Here is a 20,559-nt window from a genome sequence, read left to right on the forward strand (position 1 = left end):
ACGTTGGCGCACTCCTGTCTTTTCAATTCTTAAGTCAATAAGTGATTTGGATGATTCAACCATTTTTTTAACATAAAATAAAAGATTATGTAATGGGAATATACCTAAGAAGCCCCTTTTATAGTGAGCCTCCTGCTAGTCATAATGGTCATGGTTCTCTTTCCCCAAACTTCTTTGGTTGTGGTGATCGAATTCGGGGTGCGTTAATATCATGACTGTTTTGTCATATACTGTTGATCATATGATTATAAGATATAGACCACGTGACATCATCGAGGTGTGAGTCACCTGATGTTAATGTGTCAATTAATTGACACTAAGGTGTTCGACACCTAGCATTGAAGTGACATCCACTCGACGCTAAGGTGTGAGCTATATCATTATGCCTCTATCACTGACCACCTGACTTCACAGCCTACAATGCATAATAAGACTAAGTCAAAAAGTGTTCATAAATGGGTTATTAATATTAAGGTTCTCTTTGAAATTTGTATGTATTGAAAAGTCGCTTCCCCTGTTATTATGCTTATGGGCTGTTCAACCTCGTTCATCGTCAAAATAAGTTATGAGCCAATTCGGCTTTGTGCATTATTGAAATGCACTATAGGCCGATTCGATATGCACTATAAATTGATTTGGCCTCATGCGTCGTCGAAATGTGCTTAAATATTATAGAAATCTGATTAATAATATAATAGTATATTATAGGAATATGGGCAAGCAAGCAACTATTCTACCCTTAAATATTATACGAATCTGATTAATAATACAATAGTATAAACCATCAAATATATATTAAATTATTTCTGTATTTATATATCCTTATAAAGTTTGAAATAACATGTTAGCATATATATATTTTAATTGAATATGTATCTGTTCAAATATTAAAATTCCATATATTCCCAAAAACTCACATCAGTACCTGCCAATTATGATTGATACTCATTTATTTAAATAAATAAAAATAAACTAATATATATATTGAATAAAATCATTTATTTTGGGAGAACATTTTTATAATTTTTACATTAAAAAAATCGGGCTATAAGTTCATATATATATATATATATATTCTAGAAGAAAAAACAATTTTTTAGAGAAAAACAACTATTACTCTTGGAAAAATTATAACATGTTAATGAATGCCAATTAAAATTCCTAATGTCACAACCATCAATTTTCATGATTATTCTTCCACTACCATAAATATCTTGACAAACTTTTAATAATCTCTCTTTGGCATGGGCTTATATGAAAATATATATGGATTGGAATTTTAGTAGGAAATATATTTTTTGTAATTTTAGACATTTCATTCTCATAATTTTCTTGCTCGTTTATACAAATCGTTGTCTTTATACATACGGTGGTTGCCTTAATACACACGTGCGGTCGTTTGCATAAAATGGCGACAACGCAACTCTGCTCCCTCTGTGCTCTCTCGATTTTGCCTCTAGTTTCTATTAAGCTAATTGATCCCACAGAAAAAGTAAAATTAATGTTGAAAGTTGGGTGGACGGTGGAATGGAGTCCCGACGATGTAATGTTGAATTATCGAGTCACGGCCGAGGGGGAGGAGGTCATAACGAGCATAAACCGCAACTTCAAATTCGCCTTCAACTGTCCCAACTTCTCCGATCGCGTGCTCCGCATCGAGGTCGTGGGGAAGCCTCCCGAGGGTGAGGTTAGCATCGAGCGGAACACCCATCAGAAGCGGCAAAGTGATGATGACATCACAGAGAAAGGTCGAAAACCCTCTTCCTTTTTCTTCCATGTCTTTCCTTTTGCTATAATGTGAATTATCTGCATATATTTTTGCCCCTGATCAGAAATTATAGATTATTAGACAATGAGAAGGGCCTTCCGGTGGATAGGTTATCGCTCTCCCGGTAGCGATGTCAATTTTAGGAAAAAAGGAAAGCATTCCATGCGATCAAAACAATAGTTTGCTTTGTTGATTTCTTGATGGAGTTGTCAAAGTTATGCCATTTGTATTCATTCATGTTTATGAATTGATCATTTTCAGTAATCTACAGGTGATGATTCTGATCTTGTCCTCAGAGTCAATTCCATCTACGTTAATTCTGCTATACTTGCTGTAAGAAGCCCTTTCTTCTTCAAGGTAAGTGATAATACCATATCCCTTACTGTGTACCGACATACATTTTCCTTTCTTGATCACAGATGCTAATTCTTATTTCCCTGTGGCATATTTTTCTCTGTTAGCTTTTCACGACTGGCATGAAAGAATCTCATCAGCAGCGGCATGTAACTTTGAGAATCAACACATCAGGTACTTGTCAAAACAAATCACACCGAGTATTGCTTTGTGCAAGTGCATATGCACTCACATCTTACTCCTTCGTTTGTCGATTGATCAGTTAGCACTTCTAGTAGTTCCTTAACATTTTATGAAGGAAAAATTCACATTCTACTCCAAAGGTAAATATCCCTCTATTTATACGATACGAGTCCGGGATTGATGCTACATCGACCGTCATGAATTCATCTTTATGGATATGTTTTTTGTCATTCTTCTTGACTATTTTATACACTTCTCCATTCCAAGTTTATTTATCTCTACATTGCATACCTGGAAAACGAGCAACGTCATCCTTTTTGGTTTTTCACTTTGAACAGAGGAAGAAGCCGCTCTCATGGAGCTCGTAAGTTTTATGTACTATAAAAAGTTGTCATCTACCTCACCCGCCCTCCTCGTAGATGTGTTGATCGCAGCTGACAAGTTTGAGGTCGCTTCTTGCGTGTGGTATTGTGTTCAGCGGCTTATGGAATTACCTATGACCACAAAGTCTGCACTACAATATCTGAATCTCCCTTCTCGTGTTTCCAGTATGACCCCAGCAGTCCAGTATTTGGCAGACGATGCCAAGTTGTACCTTTCCAATCGGAATAGGGACAACACTAATATGGATAGTAGTGATTTAGAAATATAAGCATAAAATTTGTAATATGCTATATATGTTTCAGAAAACTTTTAATGTTATGATTAAAATCAAATAACATAGATCATATCTACGATGTTTATCTTTTGATACCGTTTGGCGAGATCTATATTTGATTTACACAGGCATCATCTTTGGATCCAAAAATCATAGAGATGTTGATTTACAAGGAGAACTAGACACTCATTTTTTTTTTTTCTCTTCTTATCTTTTCACTTGATCACGATTATTGATGATTTAGGGATACGGAGAATGAGAGAGGTATTGTAATCTCTCAATGTCGCAATGAGTATCTAGTCATGTCTATTTATGATAGATTTGTTATTGTCACTGTTGCCTGTTGCTACTGTTTCTGTTGCTAAGATGATTGTATGATCATCATAAAAAAAAAAAAAAAAAAAAACCCCTCACAAGGCTTTACAATCGAAGGGTGCATCCTCGGCCAATCAAAATCATGCAAAAGGTCGAGATCGGTGACTCGACATGTGCTCGGGGCAAGCTAGTTCCTTTTGATAATTTGAACAAGATTAGTGGAATAAGGAGTTGCGAGTCCCACTACGTCTTCCTGGCAATTAAAGGGGTTAGACATGAGGTGTCATTAACAACAACTCAAAGTCAAGACGGCTACACAAGCAAATCATGGTTTGGCAGCACTAATGGATTATTGTTGAAAACGACACTTGGTGAGGTCGATTTAAATCGTTCGTCAAAGATGTATGATTGGAGCCGACTTGATACTATTCTTTGGATGACTCATTCGCATGCAAATATCCATAAATATACTTGGTGACATGGGTCCAAAATTGCTCGACTTAAAAAAAGACGAAAATGGTTAAGTATCCAAAAACGTATCAACGAAGGAGATTTCTGTTGATAATCCTCTCTTTTTCTATTTATAATTTTATGTTCAATTTTTTTTATGATCTTGAGAACACAAAAACTCAAACGACCTCAACTCATGAAACCAACCATATGAAACCTGATTGATTCATTTCATTTGTCAAGCAAGCGAGAGGAAGTGAAGTAAAGCTTCCATCACAAAGAACTGTTAGGCTTTATGTCAAAGGTAGCAGCAACAGCAACAGTAGGTCAACCATTAAGCCAAAATACCAACACGTGAAACGATATGTAATCGAAGATGCCCATAAATTTTTTGATGATTTATCAAAATGTCTTGGACTTGAAATCTGTCTTCGCCACTTACACATATGCATGATAGAGGAAGTGAAGCAAAGCTCATCTAACCATCACAGAGAACTGTTAAGCTTCATGACAAGATAGCACCAGCAGCGGTAGGTCATTTCTCTATAGCGATATAGTGAGATGATGTCAACCGTTAAGCAATAACATTTAACACGTGAAACCATACGTAATCTGATTGACCGATTGATTGATTGATTTCAACCACAAAAAAGGATAGAGGAAGTGAAGTAAAGCTCATCTAACCACCACAGAGAACTGTTTGGCTTTATGACAAGGTAGCAGCAGCAGCAGTAGCAGGTGCTTCTCCATTGAGATACAGTGACAGAAGTGTATGGGGGCTTTAGTGGGCGGGCCTGAGGAAGGCGCCCATGGCGAAGCTGCTCTTGTGGTTAACGTTGTTGGTCACGGGGAGACCGTACTCTCGAAGGAGACAGTCGAATGTATTATAAAAATAATAAATATATAAATCTCAGAGTTTTTTTTTTTTTGTGTCAAAAACCCAAACAATAATCAAGAGAATAAATGAGATATAATGATTATGTCACTTTGCACAATATCCAAAATCTCCCTAAGTACTCGTAACAAAAGTCCATTGTAAATCTAATTTAACTTAAGATGATAATATTGTTTTGGATGATTGAAAACAACATGTGCATTATCCTTATCTTGTTCTTTTTTTTTTTTTTTTATCCTTTCCTTCTCTTTTTCTGAACCACATTTCTATAGTTTTTCAACCCAAGTTGGCCGCCACCACTGTTCTCTTTTCTTTTTCTTAACCCCCACATCTATAAATTAAGGTTTAGGTTAAAAAAAAATATAGTTAAAGCTAAAGTAAGCTATGGGTTATTAAAGCACATTATGGGCTGAATAATAGGTTATCTGCCAAATAGTCATATCGGTTCTCTTGCCACGACATAAAGGATGACAACACTATTGATATTAGATATGTCATATTCCAATCGTGTTAGCTCCTGAAAACTACTCGGGGCTCTCCCAATAATACCTCTTCAATTCTTAAGTCAATAAGTGATTTGGATGATTCAACTATTTTTTTAATATAAAAGATTATGCATGGGGGAACGTACCTAAGAAGTCCTTTTTATAATGAGCCTCTATCACCGATCACTTGACTTCGTGGCCTACAATGCATAATAAGACTAAGTCAAAAAGTGAGATCATCAATGGATTATTAATATTAAGGTTCTCTTGAAATTTAAATTGATTTGACCTCATGCGTCGTCGTCGAAATGTGCTTAAATATTATAGAAATCTGATTAATAATATAATAGTATATTATAGGAATATGAGCAAGTAAGCAACTATTCTACCCTTTAATATTATAGGAATCTGATTAATAATACAATAGTATAAACCATCGAATATATATTAAATTATTTCTGTATTTATATATCCTTATAAAGTTTGAAATAACATTTTAGCATTTATAAATTTTAATTGAATATGTATCTGTTCAAATATTAAAATTCCAAATATTCCCAAAAACTCACATCTGCCAATTATGATTGATTCTCATTTATTTAAATAAATAAAAATAAACTAATATATATATTGAATAAAATCATTTATTTTGGGAGAACATTTTTATAATTTTTACATTAAAAAAATCGGGCTATAAGTTCATATATATATATATATATATATATATATATATATATATATATATATATATATATATATATATATATATTCTAGAAAAAAAACAATTTTTTTAGAGAAAAACAACTATTACTCTTGGAAAAATTATAACATGTTAATGAATGCCAATTAAAATTCCTAATGTCACAACCATCAATTTTCATGATTATTCTTCTACTATCATAAATATCTTGACAAACTTTTAATAATCTCTCTTTGGCATGGGCTTATATGAAAATATATATGGATTGGAATTTTAGAAGGAAATATATTTTTTGTAATTTTAGACATTTCATTCTCATAATTTTCTTGCTCGTTTATACAAATCGTTGTCTTTATACATACGGTGGTTGCCTTAATACACACGTGCGGTCGTTTGCATAAAATGGCGACAACGCAACTCTGCTCCCTCTGTGCTCTCTCGATTTTGCCTCTAGTTTCTATTAAGCTAATTGATCCCACAGAAAAAGTAAGATTAGTGTTGAAACTTGGGCGGACGATGGAATGGAGTCACGACGATGATATGTTGGAACTTGGGGGGACGATGGAATGGAGTTACGACGATGATATGTTGGAACTTGGGGGGACGATGGAATCGATACTCAACATTGATGTCTTGGATTATGGATTCACGGCCAAGGGGGAGGTGTTCATAACGAGCATAAACCGCAACTTCGAATTCGCCTTCAACTGTCCCAACTTCTCCGATCGCGTGCTCCGCATCGAGGTCGTGGGGAAGCCTCCCGAGGGTGAGGTTAGCATCGAGCGGAACACCCATCAGAAGCGGCAAAGTGATGATGACATCACAGAGAAAGGTCGAAAACCCTCTTCCTTTTTCTTCCATGTCTTTCCTTTTGCTATAATGTGAATTATCTGCATATATTTTTGCCCCTGATCAGAAATTATAGATTATTAGACAATGAGAAGGGCCTTCCGGTGGATAGGTTATCGCTCTCCCGGTAGCGATGTCAATTTTAGGAAAAAAGGAAAGCATTCCATGCGATCAAAACAATAGTTTGCTTTGTTGATTTCTTGATGGAGTTGTCAAAGTTATGCCATTTGTATTCATTCATGTTTATGAATTGATCATTTTCAGTAATCTACAGGTGATGATTCTGATCTTGTCCTCAAAGTCAATTCCATCTACGTTAATTCTGCTATACTTGCTGCAAGAAGCCCTTTCTTCTACAAGGTAAGTGATAATACCATATCTCTTACTGTGTACCGACATACATTTTCCTTTCTTGATCACAGATGCTAAATCTTATTTCCCTGTGGCATATTTTTCTCTGTTAGCTTTTCACGACTGGCATGAAAGAATCTCATCAGCAGCGGCATGTAACTCTGAGAATCAACACATCAGGTACTTGTCAAAACAAATCACACCGAGTATTGCTTTGTGCAAGTGCATATGCACTCACAGCTTACTCCTTCGTTTGTCGATTGATCACTAAGCACTTCTAGTAGTTCCTTGACATTTTATGAAGGAAAAATTCACGTTCTACTCCAAAGGTAAATATCCTTCTATTTATGCGATATGAGTATACTACATCGACCGTCCTATACTTGTTCTTGAGTGATGAATTCATCTTTATGGACACGGTTTTTGTCATTCTTCTTGACTATTCTATGTGCTTCTCCATTCCAAGTTTATTTATCTCTACATTGCATACCTAGAAAACGAGCAACGTCATCCTTCTTTCTCCTTTTTGTTTTTTCACTTTAAACAGAGGAAGCTGCTCTCATGGAGCTCTTAAGTTTTATATACAGAAGAGAGTTGTCAGCTACCTCACCCACCCTCCTCGTAGATGTGCTGATCGTTGCCCACAAGTTTGAGGTCGATTCTTGCGTGTGGTATTGTGTTCAGCGGCTTATGGAATTACCTATGACCACAGAGTCTACACTACAATATCTGAATCTCCCTTCTCGTGTTTCCATGGCCCCAGCAGTCCAGCCTTTGATAGATGCCGCAAGGTATACCTTTCCATAGTCCAACATTTGGAAGTGTGAAACTTAGTGAATATTGATTTATTTTCGGAATCGTGGATTTTGGGAATGTAAGCATAAAATTTGTAAAATTTACATTTTATGTCAGGATTGAAATGAAATAACATAGGTCGTATATACGATGTTTATCTTTTGATGTTATCTGAAAATATCTTTATCTGATATGCACGAATATCGTTCTCGAATCCAAAAGTCACAGGAATGTCGATCTACAAGGAGAATTAGATGCTCTGTCTCCTCTCTTTTTATCTTTTCATCGGACAACGATTATTGATAGTTTAGGGACAAAGAGAACGAGAGAGGAACTATAATCTCTCAATGTCGCGATACGTATTGCGTCATTTCACGTTTTTGTTAAGTACCGTATGCTAGTCTCTAGAGATCATATCTATTTATAGACGAGGGCAAAGAGTCTAGAATAAATAATTAGAAAAATTCGTCACACCGAGAATATATCTCCTATCGAACTCTACTATAATACGAGTCTTCCTCTCACCTAATCCACCGCATCCGTTTTCCTTATATGAGCCTCCAGAAACTAACAAGTCCTCACCTGCAATGACCTCAATCACGAGCTCGCTTCCAAGTTAGTGACCGAGACACTCTTATGCGCCGAGTCAAAAACACAAGCGGTTTACGGATACTGTCGACTCAGGGTTGTGAGATTCGATAGGCCTCATCCACACACAATGCATCATCGTCTTTTTTGATCTCAGGAGGGAGGAGTGTGCCAAAATATTCCCATCAGGCCGGATCTACTCCCAGAGATTTCAATTGAGTGGACAGGGATTCTTCCTCTCAGCTCACTGCTACTGGGATCAGCAGGGATCGTTTCACTCTTTTGGCCTTTCCATAGGGATGAGTAAGAACAGTTCTTCGGATGGCTCTACGATAAACTATGAGTTTTGCCGCAAGAATCGGGCCATCAGGAGATTTTTAGAGTAGGTACAGAGATAGTTTCACTTGGGACACCTGGGACGACAAAGGGCTGCAGGAACCTGCTTGGCTTGCCATGAACTTCATTTATCTCCGACGACATCATCTTCTTCATTGATGACACCCTCCACCTGAGAGTCGAGTTAACCATCAGGCAGCCTCAGCCACCTTCGCTGCAGTGGCACAAACAGCTACTCTCGAGTGGCAGGTCTTTTACTTGCTGGTTGCACCCATAATGGCTGCAAAATCTCTATTTCTTATACAAAAACTAATACTTTGATCGAGAGTTATATGTTCCCTTACTGTCATATATTAGATAAAAATTAATATTCATGATATTCATTTTTAATCTTTTTTATTCTACAAATAATCTATTTAGTTTCACCACTATGATACCCTCTGTGTCACTAATTAACCAATCATCATATTTAGTTCATCCCTCCCCCTTTTTCTTTTTCTTTTTCCTTTTTCCTTTTTCTTGTCAGTGAAGGAAGCTTGAAGAATTCAAGATTGGATTAGTCCCAGTTATCTATATGTCAATTTTTGAACAGCAATGGATCCAATTCTTGGGGTAGGCCAGACTTGGTTCACATTGTAATGTCCAATCTTAATTTTGGGCCATCTCATGGGTTTGTAATAAGCTAGATCAAGTGAACAAAGAACATGACTAAGATGATACATGTGAGACCATTACAGATTTCTGCTTACAAATCACTACATATAGACTAATTTATAGGAACATGTAAGACCTCCAATTTTTCTTTGTTAAGATGTGGTCTTGTCCATTGTGGAGGAAAATGATGCCAACCTCTCTCTTTTTTACATATTTTGCAGACTTGATCTTTCTTTTCTGAGCTCATTTTTGCTTTGCTTTGTTTGTTTTAATGAAGAAAAATAATGATAATTTAGATTGAGTAGTTCAAACTCTGCTTATTTTGTGTTTTTTTCTATTCATCTTACATCCTTAAGTCCCATTTTGATCTTGAAAGCACTAAAAACCCTTGACATGGATTTGTATTGTATCAAAGCACCAGAATAGGCCTAACAGTAGAGTAGAGAGATGAGGGAGACAGAAAGAACAATCACAAACACAAACATCATAAGAATCTGTGTTTCAGGAAGATTGAGGCAAAATTCACTGAATAGGCACCTCATGGAGTTTCAATATTCAAGATGAATATGTCATAGAAACAAAAATTTCTAGCAGAATCCCCCAAAAATAACAAAATTAATGCAGTATAGAATGCTATGATATAATATATTCACAAATCTACATGGCCAAATATTTCTCAACACAAAGTGTAAATATTAATTGGATCCATGATTATTAGATTAGCAAATTGGTTATCCAATCATATGACATCAGAATTTATCTACTAAGCATATCACAACATAAAATCTTGGCAAAGAACCTAAAAACATCCCAAAAGTCTCACATGAAGTAAAGAATTAATATAGTGTATAGGTTTACATCAATCGATTATCACTAATTTAAATTTTACTATTTTACGCCTGAGATGATGATTCAATTATATTATGTTAATAAGCTACTTATCTCATCAGTCTCAATCATCACAACAAATGCCTTGTTCACTCCTCTACCACATTTCTCCTTGCATCCATGAAATGACCTTTCCTGGAAGGAACATAAACCTCCTCCAAGGCACCATCCTGGCCACGAGTTACTTGTCTCCTTCAACCAAGATGAGCACAAGAACTGGGAAAGATGTGGCATTAAATGGGGGAACTATTGAAAGTGCATCATCTTGATCAAAGACCTATGATTGATTCATGCAATAAATGCCCATCCTTCCGGTGTCTTGCTCCACCACAACCTCCATTTCCATGTTGCCCACCTTCCCAAGGCATCAAGCCGAGTCCCTCTAACTTGTAAGCGTAAGTAAACAGCTTTCAATGACCTTGAAAGCATCTCTCAAAAGCGTAAGTAAACAGCTTTCAATGACATACCATTGTCGATGTCAAAATACTTTTAACATGGTTAAATTCATTTACCGTAATATATTACTTTCGTGAATATAATAATCAAGCAACCAATTGGATTGCTACAAAAACTAGAATAGAGAAATATGTTTTTTATTTTTGTTGTTGGAAGGAATCATTTCCTCCTAAGCTATCTTATAAGTGTTTGCACAATGACTTATTAGATCTTAATAGAAAAAAGAGTCTATGGTAGATTGCTCTACAGACATCGACACTGCTTCTTAATCTTAGAATTCTATGAGTAGAAGATGAACCAAGTAATCATGCAACAAAGTCGAGTGCATTCATTGAAGAACTCGTAGTCAAAGCCATTACTTTTGTCACCCCACCAAAACTAGTGATCGTGTCATGATGAAACAAGAAGCAAAAAACCAGTCGTCGTTGTTGTCCAACAACACGAAGCTGCTTTTAATGCATCGAATACACTTGTGCATTCGTTGCGTGTTATCTAGGAAATGCTATAAGGAGATTCATGGCCACACTCTTGAGAGGATGGTGACGCTACTGATGAGTTGAACCACGTTGAAAGAAAATATAAATTGAATTATGTCTCATCTATATGGTGAACCATGTTGAGGTAGTCGAACTTATTTATTTCGTTGATCATTTTTCGGTTCATGTTTTTGTTATACCCTAGTTTGGTCGTCCTCGAGTAACGATTTAAATTGATAGAGGAGGCTAGATGATTCTACTATCGTAACTTAAATTTAACTATTTAATGCAAATAACTCAAATCTAATATATTAATATTCTATTGAATCGTATCGTGACGATAATATTGGAGTGAATTAGATGGAGCTAGAGATATATTACGATATAGAGCCATTGTTTTATGATGTGGTTTTATCAGTTATCCCAATGATAGTTCAATGAGTTTTGATTTCTAACGACACACTCCTCACAGTCTAAGGACACTCCTCACAGTCTCTCAATATCACATTTGATTTCTAAGGACACTCTCCTCACAATCTAAGGACACACCCCATATCACATTTGATTTCTAAGGACACACTCCTCACAGTCTCTCTATAATTTCACAGAAACACTGAATAGTAGCACTGCATGAAGCACACTGAAACTTGAAACCATAGTCTTTTTACCTTTATTTTCATCTCTCTTGTTGCTTCAATCACTTGCAACTTTCTTACACCAAAATTATTCTTGGCAAATTGTATAGCCAAGGAGGAAAAGATGGTGAAGAAGCTTTTGCTCGTATGATATCATGCTTTAATGGTTCCATGATCATTTGACTAGATTAGTGGAGTGAGAAGTTGCAGAGTTCCATTACTTCAATCGCTTGAAACTTTCTTGCACCATAGTAGTCTTAGACAAGCTGTTGCAAGAGGCTATTTTGCATTTGTGTCTCAATCGACATGAAAAGGAAATATGGCCAAAGAGGAAAAGAAGATTGAAGAAGCTTTTTCCCTTATGATATCATTTTCTAAGAGTTCCTTTGACGGTTTGAACCAAATTAGTGGAATAAGAAGTTGCAAGTCCCACTACGTCTTCTTGGCAATTAAAGAAGGGGTTAGGCGTGAGGTGCCATTAACAACAACTCAAAGTCAAGACGGCTATGCATCACAATCTACCTAAGGAAACAAATATTGGTTTGGTAGAAGAGGGTTACTGTCGAAAACAACACTTGATAAGGTCGATTTAGGTCGACTCGGTCTATTCCTTGTATGACTCAATGTCAAAAACTTACATAAAAGATTAGGTAGATTTTGTACTCTTGATAACAGTTTCTTTCGATGCTCAAGTTAGTGAACGTCTTAGTTAATCCGATCGAGCATGATATTTTAAATTCGAGGAGGGAAAGAGAAAAATGCTGCAACTCGATCGAAGCTAGTTTGATGCAAATGCCTCCTCCACTAACCTTGATCTGTCATCGTTTTGGATACTAAGCATATCAAGATACGACTGATGTCAAATCGAACTCAACTAGACTTGGATTGAATGGAAGAGAACAAGCTAAAGAACTGGAAATTCTATCAAATGAGTGTGATCTTGGGAACACAAAAACTCAAACGACCTCAACACATGAAACCATATGTAATCTGATTCGTTCATTTAAATTGTCAAGCAAGAGAGAGAAAGTGAAGTAAGGCTGTAGACACAATCATCACAAAGAACTGTTAGGCTTTATGTCAAAGGTAGCAGCAACAGCAGCAGTAGGTCAACCATTAAGCAAAAATATCGGCACGTGAAATCATATGTAATCGAAGATGCCAACTGTTGGTGAAAACTTTAATGATTTATCGTAAGATTTTGAACTCGAATTCTGTCTTCGCCACTTATGATTGATTGATTATTTCAACTATCAGAGGAAGTGAAGCAAAGCTCATCTAACCATCACAGAGAACTGTTTGGCTTTATGACAAGGTAGCAGCAGCAGTAGTAGTAGTAGTAGTAGCAGGTCATTCTCCATAGACATATAGCGAGGAAGTGTATGGGGCTTTAGTGGGCGGGCCAGAGGAAGGCGCCCATGGCGAAGCTCCTCTTGTGGTCGACGTCGCCGGTCACGGGGAGGCCGTACTCCCGGAGGAGGCAGTCGAGCTTCCACTCCGGCATCGACTCGTAGTCGGCTCGGGTGTAGCGCGGGTAGTGCAGTGGCATCCGGAAGCAGTGCAGATCTCGTTGTTGCTGCTTCGCCTGCGCGCTGGCGGCGAGGGAGAGATTGGATACAGGTTGAGAAATGGAGCCCATGCTGCTCCTCCTTCCGCCTCTCTCCTTGGCTTCGAGTCTATTGAGCAGCTCGAACAAGGAGGAGGCGTCTTATAGAGGTGGTGGGGAGTGGCAAAGGAGAGATTAATTAATGGTCTTTGGAATTGACATGTTGTCAGTCAGTCAGTCAGTCTGTCCGTCAGCAGCGCACCGGCAGGGGTTGGCATTGATGAACAACTACATGACTTAGGTCACAGTCTCCGAATTTACCTCATTCGCATGGCAAATATCCATAAATATTGTCTCGAACATATCATCATTGTCGCCATATTTTTAATTCATTTGAATATACTTGGTGACATGGGTCCAAAATTGCTCGACTTAAAAAAGAAGAAAATGGTTTACTCTATGGTGATAAACACTTGAGATACTTAATGCAAAATCAATGAGACAAACTGATTGAGGACTAGTCTCTCTCTCTCTCTCTCTCTACATTAACTGTGACACCACATGGCACAAATCTATTCATTGGCTATGCTCTATGTTTCTGGAGACTTTGCTAGTGCATTATGTTGCAGAGCACTAGCAAATCTATTCGGACTTTGCTTGTCCGATAGACTCGTCTTCTTCATAAAATCTGGAATTGCAAGCACCACGCATTCAATTCACATCTTCTGTTTCTTTCATCTCTAAACAATTCCATCTACGATATGAATAGTATTTGGTTAACAGATCCTGTTCCGTTGAGCTTACATAGCAACAGAATCATGACTCCCCCGTTGGCTCGACAGCTATTTCCTTGAGTGTGTCTGACGCCGCCTTTGTTGTCGCTGGTAAATCTACGAGCTTGTGAGCAGGAGCAAAGTACATGTGCAGCGAAATCATGCAGATTATAATGCCCAAGAAAAGCTGCAGAAAAGATGTCGACCGTAGTAAACCGATCAGGCATAGTTTGTCACTTGTCCTATAGAAAATGTAGGACAGTAAATTGATACTTTGGCTGTTGATTTGATCTTGAGGGTATACAACTTACCTGCACAGTAGGCTTGAAACTGAAAAGAAATATAGATACGACCATCGTTAGTAACATTGCCATCGAAGTTGAATACACCTGAAAGGATGAGGAAAAACACGATAAGTTGAAATTATTGTCAAAAGAAACATATTGCCGGCAAAAGAATATCCACCGTGTTAATTAATGTTTATAAACATTGTGTTTCTTTGGATTTTTCAGATTCCATGAGAGAGAACAAATTTACGAAGATGGTAACTGTTGACAGTAAAGTTCAAAGGACTCTAATATTCTCATTTCTAAGTAACTTTAATACAAAAAGCATAAACATACATACATATAAAGTAAGTCAAATTTTAAATGCAACTTTGTCATGCAGTTGATGTTTTTAATTTGGGCTTGGTTTGCACTGTAGAAATAACCTTCTAAAGTTGACTAACAAGCTCTAACAAAGACATTAACATAAAAGACTGGCCCATACAGTCTACCCCTTACAAGAAATGCTTTCATGACTTGAACTTGACACCAAATCATAAAAAGGCTACTTTGCCATGGCAACCAAGGCTCACCTTCCTTCTCAAAGAAACATGTTCCATTTAAATTACTTCCTAAAGAGCAAGTCCATGTCCTATTATGATATGATAAATACAATACAGTGAAAATGAACAGCAACAATAATGAAAACCAATTTTATCCCTACAAGTAAAAAAGAAAATAAAAATAAAAATAGAACACTGGCTCAGATATAACAATCCAGAATAACATGCCATGTCTCAGCAAATTTTATAGGCAATATATTCTACCATTTTATGGCTACTTTAAGCGTGTCATTGGTTTGAGCATTGTACATGCAGTACGGAAAATCACTTCCACATACACAGTCGTAGAAGAAAGTATACAGGACTTACCTTCACAATATTGTCTGCATATTTCATTAGCCATGAAACTAACAACCCAGAAGATCCTAGGTTTAATACAACCAGCCATGTTGTAACAGTGTATCCATTAAGAAGACGTTGCCACCATGGTCCATTCTCAAATCCAACTCTAAAATCATCCATCATAAGCCGTGCCATGTTAAAGATTGCACCAAACCTGACAGTAAAGTGTAGCGATGGTAACTGATAGTATCTAACAACTCAATATTTTATGAATCTCTTGCTTCTATTTGCTGAGAAAGACAAGTTAACAAATGTACACACACACACACGAAACAACAGATAAAGGTATATACGTATATAGTTGCACATTCTGCCAGTACAGGGTGTCGTTGTTCTTCTTCATCAAGTATTCTGTATAAACACCAGCTAGTGCAGAAAGACAGGCAGACAAGAGTCCAAACATGTAACCTTGTATAGGTGCTGAAAATAGTGAGTCACAAGATGCCTCTCCACAACCTTTCACCTGTGCATCATATTTGAAAAAATTATATAGGTGGTTAATATGATTGGTATGATCATCATTAGTTGAAGTTTGATATAAATAGGAATGAGTGGATCCAAAATATTCAAATGGCTTCATGAAAAACAGTATTCAGCGAGGATAAACAAAATGACCTTTGCATATTAGTCATTGACATCTTCCTTTTTCCCATATTAGTCATTCTAATCATCACATTGTCTCTCAGTCACCAGTGGACATAATTAAAGAGGAAAATGATCAGATGTCCTTCTCATGCTTGGATAAAGGTCCACACCAAATTCTTACCCGACTAAAGCCTCAAACCCTAATCCCACTACACATCTTCCTGCAATACTAGTGTCCACTTCCTCAAGAAACTTATATGAAGATGGAGCTCAACAATAAGAATATTTGGAGCGAATTAACCACTGTGATGGCACTCTTAAAAGGATTTGTATGCACTAATCTATAGATCTTAGGCACCAATATAAATAAAAAGCCTTGTATAAAGCTCAATGGTGGGAAAAGATGCATGTAGCTGACTCCAAATAGTAAGAACATTATGACTTGTTGTCACATGAGGAACATTACGACTTGTTGTCACATGAGGACAAGAACTAATTTAAATTTTATTTCTTACAACACAACAAAAGGAAGGGAACACCAATAATCTCCACATCTTATTTTTCAGAAAAAGTATATCCAAAAATTTGCACATAGAACAAAAGCATGGATTAATATAAACTATTCAACATTAATAACCTTGTGTATACCAATGATTCATAGACTTTAGATTTATTTGCATCTAACAATTAGTATAAAATTTTGTATATTTATCACCCAAAGTACCCACATTCGCTTGTTTGCCCCTCTAATATTGATACTTGAGATTGTTTCAACCAAAAAATTCCATTTATGGAGAAATACCCTAATCATAACATATCAACATCAAGAAAAATAGTCAGCATTTGATGGGTACTAAATGTTTGACCATCTGTAAATTTTCCTGATGGTATGTCTGATGCCAAAAGACGTTTGAAACACATTGTTGTTACAACTTACAAAAGCCCCTAATTCTAAGTCTCTACTCAGAAAATGTTACCAGCAAGATTTTGTGCTCTAACCAATCCTGTCCCAACATGGAAGTAGTTTGGAATCAGCCAGTCACAGTATTAAACCCCTTCCAAGTTTTGCTTGTTGAGATCGGTCATGCAGCTCCTATTTCGTGAAAATAAATCAAGGGTTCATCCAATTTGGTATAACAAATTAGAGGCATGCCGAGGCACAATTCAACAATTTTATACAATTTCATGACAACTTATGAATCTCAGTTGTGAAACAACTAAAATTGAATTGGAAATGGTTGGAACTGAAACAGCCGATTCTGTTGAAACTATCCACAGCTTCCAACAGTACGATATGTCATATAAACCATAAAGAAAAAATAAAAGCTCTTCTGAAGGACCAAAATTAGAATTGATTCTGATACTCTGGATACAACATCACCATCAATAAATAAGACTAGCCAGCAGGACATGATCGAAGTAAGGGATCCCAGATAGAGAAGAGGAGATAAAATAGGGCTCGAGAGAAAGCAGTTTCAAGCAGTTGGAGCTCTAACGACATGGGCTTCAGTGTTCAACCTTCCAATGAAATAAACTGGAACAGGAGCGCTTATATCTTATTAGAATGGACCAAACATTGGTGTACCAATATTGCTTTACCCCATAGATTCCAGTAAAATTAAATGAAAAAAGACATACTTCAAAACTCAAATAATTAGTGCAGTATGTTAATGGAAAAGAAACCACGAGTACCAAATGGAACTGTTAGGGCCAACTCTAGAACAGCTTAGATTCAAACTTGAGGAATTATAGATCTCCTAAATAACAGAGCACCTGGCTTGTAGTTGTCCCAACAGTTAATAGAACAACCACCATCCACTGTCAGGTTGACAACTTCCTCCTCAGAAACAACCTAAAACATCAAAAGGAAAGGATTCCACTGCAATCACAAACCATAAGTTTAATAACAGAGAAAAAGATTGAAATGACACCATAGGAACAATGGAAATTTTTCTTTCATGTACAAAGAATATTCAACAATATACACATTTAAGAAGACATCCGAAAGATCCAGTGTGATTTATTTCCAATTCCAACTAACGCCAGGAACAAGTGTCATGATTTCAAGTGTCATGCGACAATAACTGCACCATTATTACCATACTTCAAACAAATTCTTCAAGCTGACCCAATTTGTGTTACGGAACTAGATTAATTTGCCTTGCAGTTCTAGCATGAGTGTATTCTGAATTTTAATGCTATATTTGTAGTCAGAATATTCATTCTTTTCATGAATTGTTTCAACTAAACTCAACGTTCATGCCACAGTACGTCGATATTTGGAGTGGCAGCTTTTGAAAGAAAGACCAATTAGAAAAAAGAGCTTTAGCTTGCGTGGCAGTGACAGTGCTCTTTTTTTCAAATGCCCGGAAGTAGATTAAATGTGAACATGATTTTCGTTAAAATTAATTTTGAATACGAACATAATTTTGAAAAAACCTAAAATTAAACATGCTCATTTAAAAAAATGTTCATTTTAAAAATGTTAATTTTAAATAATGTTCATTTTAAAAAATGATCATTTTTAAACATATTATTGTTCATTTTATAAATTGTAGATATTTTTTAAAATGTTCAATTTCAAAAATGTTCATTTTAAAATGAACATATTAATAAGAAAAATGTTCATTTTCCTTATTACTAAAATATGTTCATTTAAAAAAAATCATTTTAAAAATGAACATATTAATGTTTATTTTAAAAATGTTCATTTTATAAAATGTTCATTTTAAAAATGTTCATTTTTAAATGAACATATTAATAAGAAAATTGTTCATTTTGCTTATTAATAAAATATGTTCATTTAAAAAATAATAATTTCGTAAAATATGTTAAAAATGAACATAATAATGTTCATTTTAAAACATATTAATGTTCATTTTTTAAAAATGAACATATTTATTAAAATGTTCATCTTAGAAAATGTTCGTTTTAAAAATGTTCATTTTAAAAATTTTCATTTTAAAATGAACATATTAATTAGAAAAATGTTCATTTTTCTTATTAACAAAATATGTTCATTTAAAAAAAATAATGTCGAAAAATATTTAAAAATTCTTCATTTTAAAAATGAACATAATAATGTTCATTTGAAAAAATGTACATTTTATAAATGTTCATTTTAAAACATATTAATATTCATTTTAAAAAATGAACTTATTTTTTAAAATGTTCGTTTTAAAAATGTTCATTTTAAAATTAGCAAATTAATAAGAAAAATGTTCATTTTTCGTATTAATATAATATGATCATTAAAAAAATAATTTCGAAAAATATTGAAAAATATTAATTTTAAAAATGAACATATTAATGTTCATTTAAAAAATTTTCATTTTAATACATATTAATGTTCTTTTTGACAAATGAACATATTTATTAAAATGTTCATTTTAAAATGAACATATTAATAAGAAAAATGTTCATTTTTCTTATTAATAAAATAGGTTCATGTAAAAGAAATTATGTCGAAATATATTAAAAAAATGTTCATTTTAAAAAATTATTCATTTTTAAACATATTAATGTTTATTTTAAAAAATGAACATATTTTTTAAAATGATCATTTTAAAAAATGTTTGTTTTAAAATAATAATTTTTAAAATTTTTAAAAAGAAACAACCTTCTAACCCTAGCCGGCCTCTTCATCTCTTTAATAGGGATCGGCTTAGGTAGGTTTTGCATGAATATCCCTCTCAATTAGGACTCTCATAGCTAGAGTCCTAACATAGTCCCGGGTCATTAAACAGATGCCAATAGCGATCAGGCGTTGAAGCTGATATCCTTCCGTCCGTAGGGGCGGAGAGGACTTGTCCTTCTGGCTCGGCAGAAGGGAGGTCGGTTGGGGGCTCCCTCCCGAGGCGAGTTCCTGGCAGCTGTTCCTGCGACATGGGCCCTCCTTCTAGTGCCAAACTGATAGGGATCAGAGGTGTCGTGACTGATGAGTCAACACGGCTAGGCCCACCCGTCGACGTCATGAACCTCTGGCGGAATTATTGAGTCGATGAATTGGCTGCGCCCTTCAAGCGTCTCGGGCGTTGGTTGGGCGAGGGCAAGGTTTGCCAATATAAGCGTTGTTCGTGGAAGATGCGTCCTCTCCCCCCTCGGATGGTCGGGATTCTTCCTTGTGATGAGAAAGCCTCTTGGAGATGAGGGACGCGAGCTGTCGCTAGTCGGGTACGACTCGTTAGGCAACTCTCCTTTGTATACCGAGCGTCCACGGTGGCCTCTCCGGATTAATGCTTCTATCTAGTTGTAGAGGTCATGGCAGTCCTTTGTGTCGTGGCCATGGTCCCGGTGGAACCATGGAATCATTTTTTTTTTACAATAAATATCACCTATAAATTACTGTAAATAACAATAATACAAATGGCATTACTTTGACAACTCCATCAAGAAATCTACCAGGCAAGTTATTGCTTTTTTTTTCAACCCACCGAGTCGTTTCCTTTTTTTTTTCCCTAAAATTGACAATACCAATTTAGTCTTTCATTTTTCTTCCATATCCTTCCTTTTTTATATAATCTAAATTATTTGCATGCATTTTTGCCAAAGATTGGAAAGTATAAATTATTGTACTAAAATTGGAGCA

At 35.7% G+C, this 20,559-nt stretch overlaps 3 protein-coding genes and 1 pseudogene across 3 annotated transcripts; 3 read left to right on the top strand and 1 right to left on the bottom strand.

The window, feature by feature from the left end:
* Positions 1 to 1,408: 1,408 nt before the first annotated feature.
* Positions 1,409 to 2,957, top strand: LOC135631619 (BTB/POZ domain-containing protein At2g46260-like). The gene is made up of 4 exons (XM_065139358.1): positions 1,409 to 1,748; positions 2,040 to 2,125; positions 2,230 to 2,296; positions 2,644 to 2,957. The coding sequence occupies exons 1-4, from the start codon at positions 1,409 to 1,411 to the stop codon at positions 2,955 to 2,957; spliced, it is 807 nt and encodes a 268-aa protein (XP_064995430.1).
* A 3,367-nt stretch (positions 2,958 to 6,324) lies between these two features.
* Positions 6,325 to 7,363, top strand: LOC135631620 (BTB/POZ domain-containing protein POB1-like). Its single transcript, XM_065139359.1, has 3 exons — positions 6,325 to 6,640; positions 6,932 to 7,017; positions 7,122 to 7,363. Exons 1-3 carry the CDS (start codon positions 6,325 to 6,327, stop codon positions 7,287 to 7,289), a joined length of 570 nt encoding a protein of 189 aa, XP_064995431.1. The 3' UTR covers positions 7,290 to 7,363.
* A 787-nt stretch (positions 7,364 to 8,150) lies between these two features.
* LOC135631621 (BTB/POZ domain-containing protein POB1-like) lies at positions 8,151 to 9,004 on the top strand (annotated as a pseudogene).
* Positions 9,005 to 13,732: 4,728 nt separating this feature from the next.
* LOC135630994 (CMP-sialic acid transporter 1-like) lies at positions 13,733 to 17,804 on the bottom strand. Its single transcript, XM_065138343.1, has 5 exons — positions 17,745 to 17,804; positions 15,680 to 15,849; positions 15,354 to 15,540; positions 14,467 to 14,544; positions 13,733 to 14,342 (listed from the first exon to the last, which is right to left on the bottom strand). The coding sequence occupies exons 1-5, from the start codon at positions 17,784 to 17,786 to the stop codon at positions 14,199 to 14,201; spliced, it is 621 nt and encodes a 206-aa protein (XP_064994415.1). The 5' UTR covers positions 17,787 to 17,804; the 3' UTR covers positions 13,733 to 14,198.
* Positions 17,805 to 20,559: the final 2,755 nt, after the last annotated feature.

Source organism: Musa acuminata, chromosome BXJ3-2 (genome assembly GCF_036884655.1).
Source record: "Musa acuminata AAA Group cultivar baxijiao chromosome BXJ3-2, Cavendish_Baxijiao_AAA, whole genome shotgun sequence".
Taxonomy (NCBI): domain Eukaryota; kingdom Viridiplantae; phylum Streptophyta; class Magnoliopsida; order Zingiberales; family Musaceae; genus Musa; species Musa acuminata.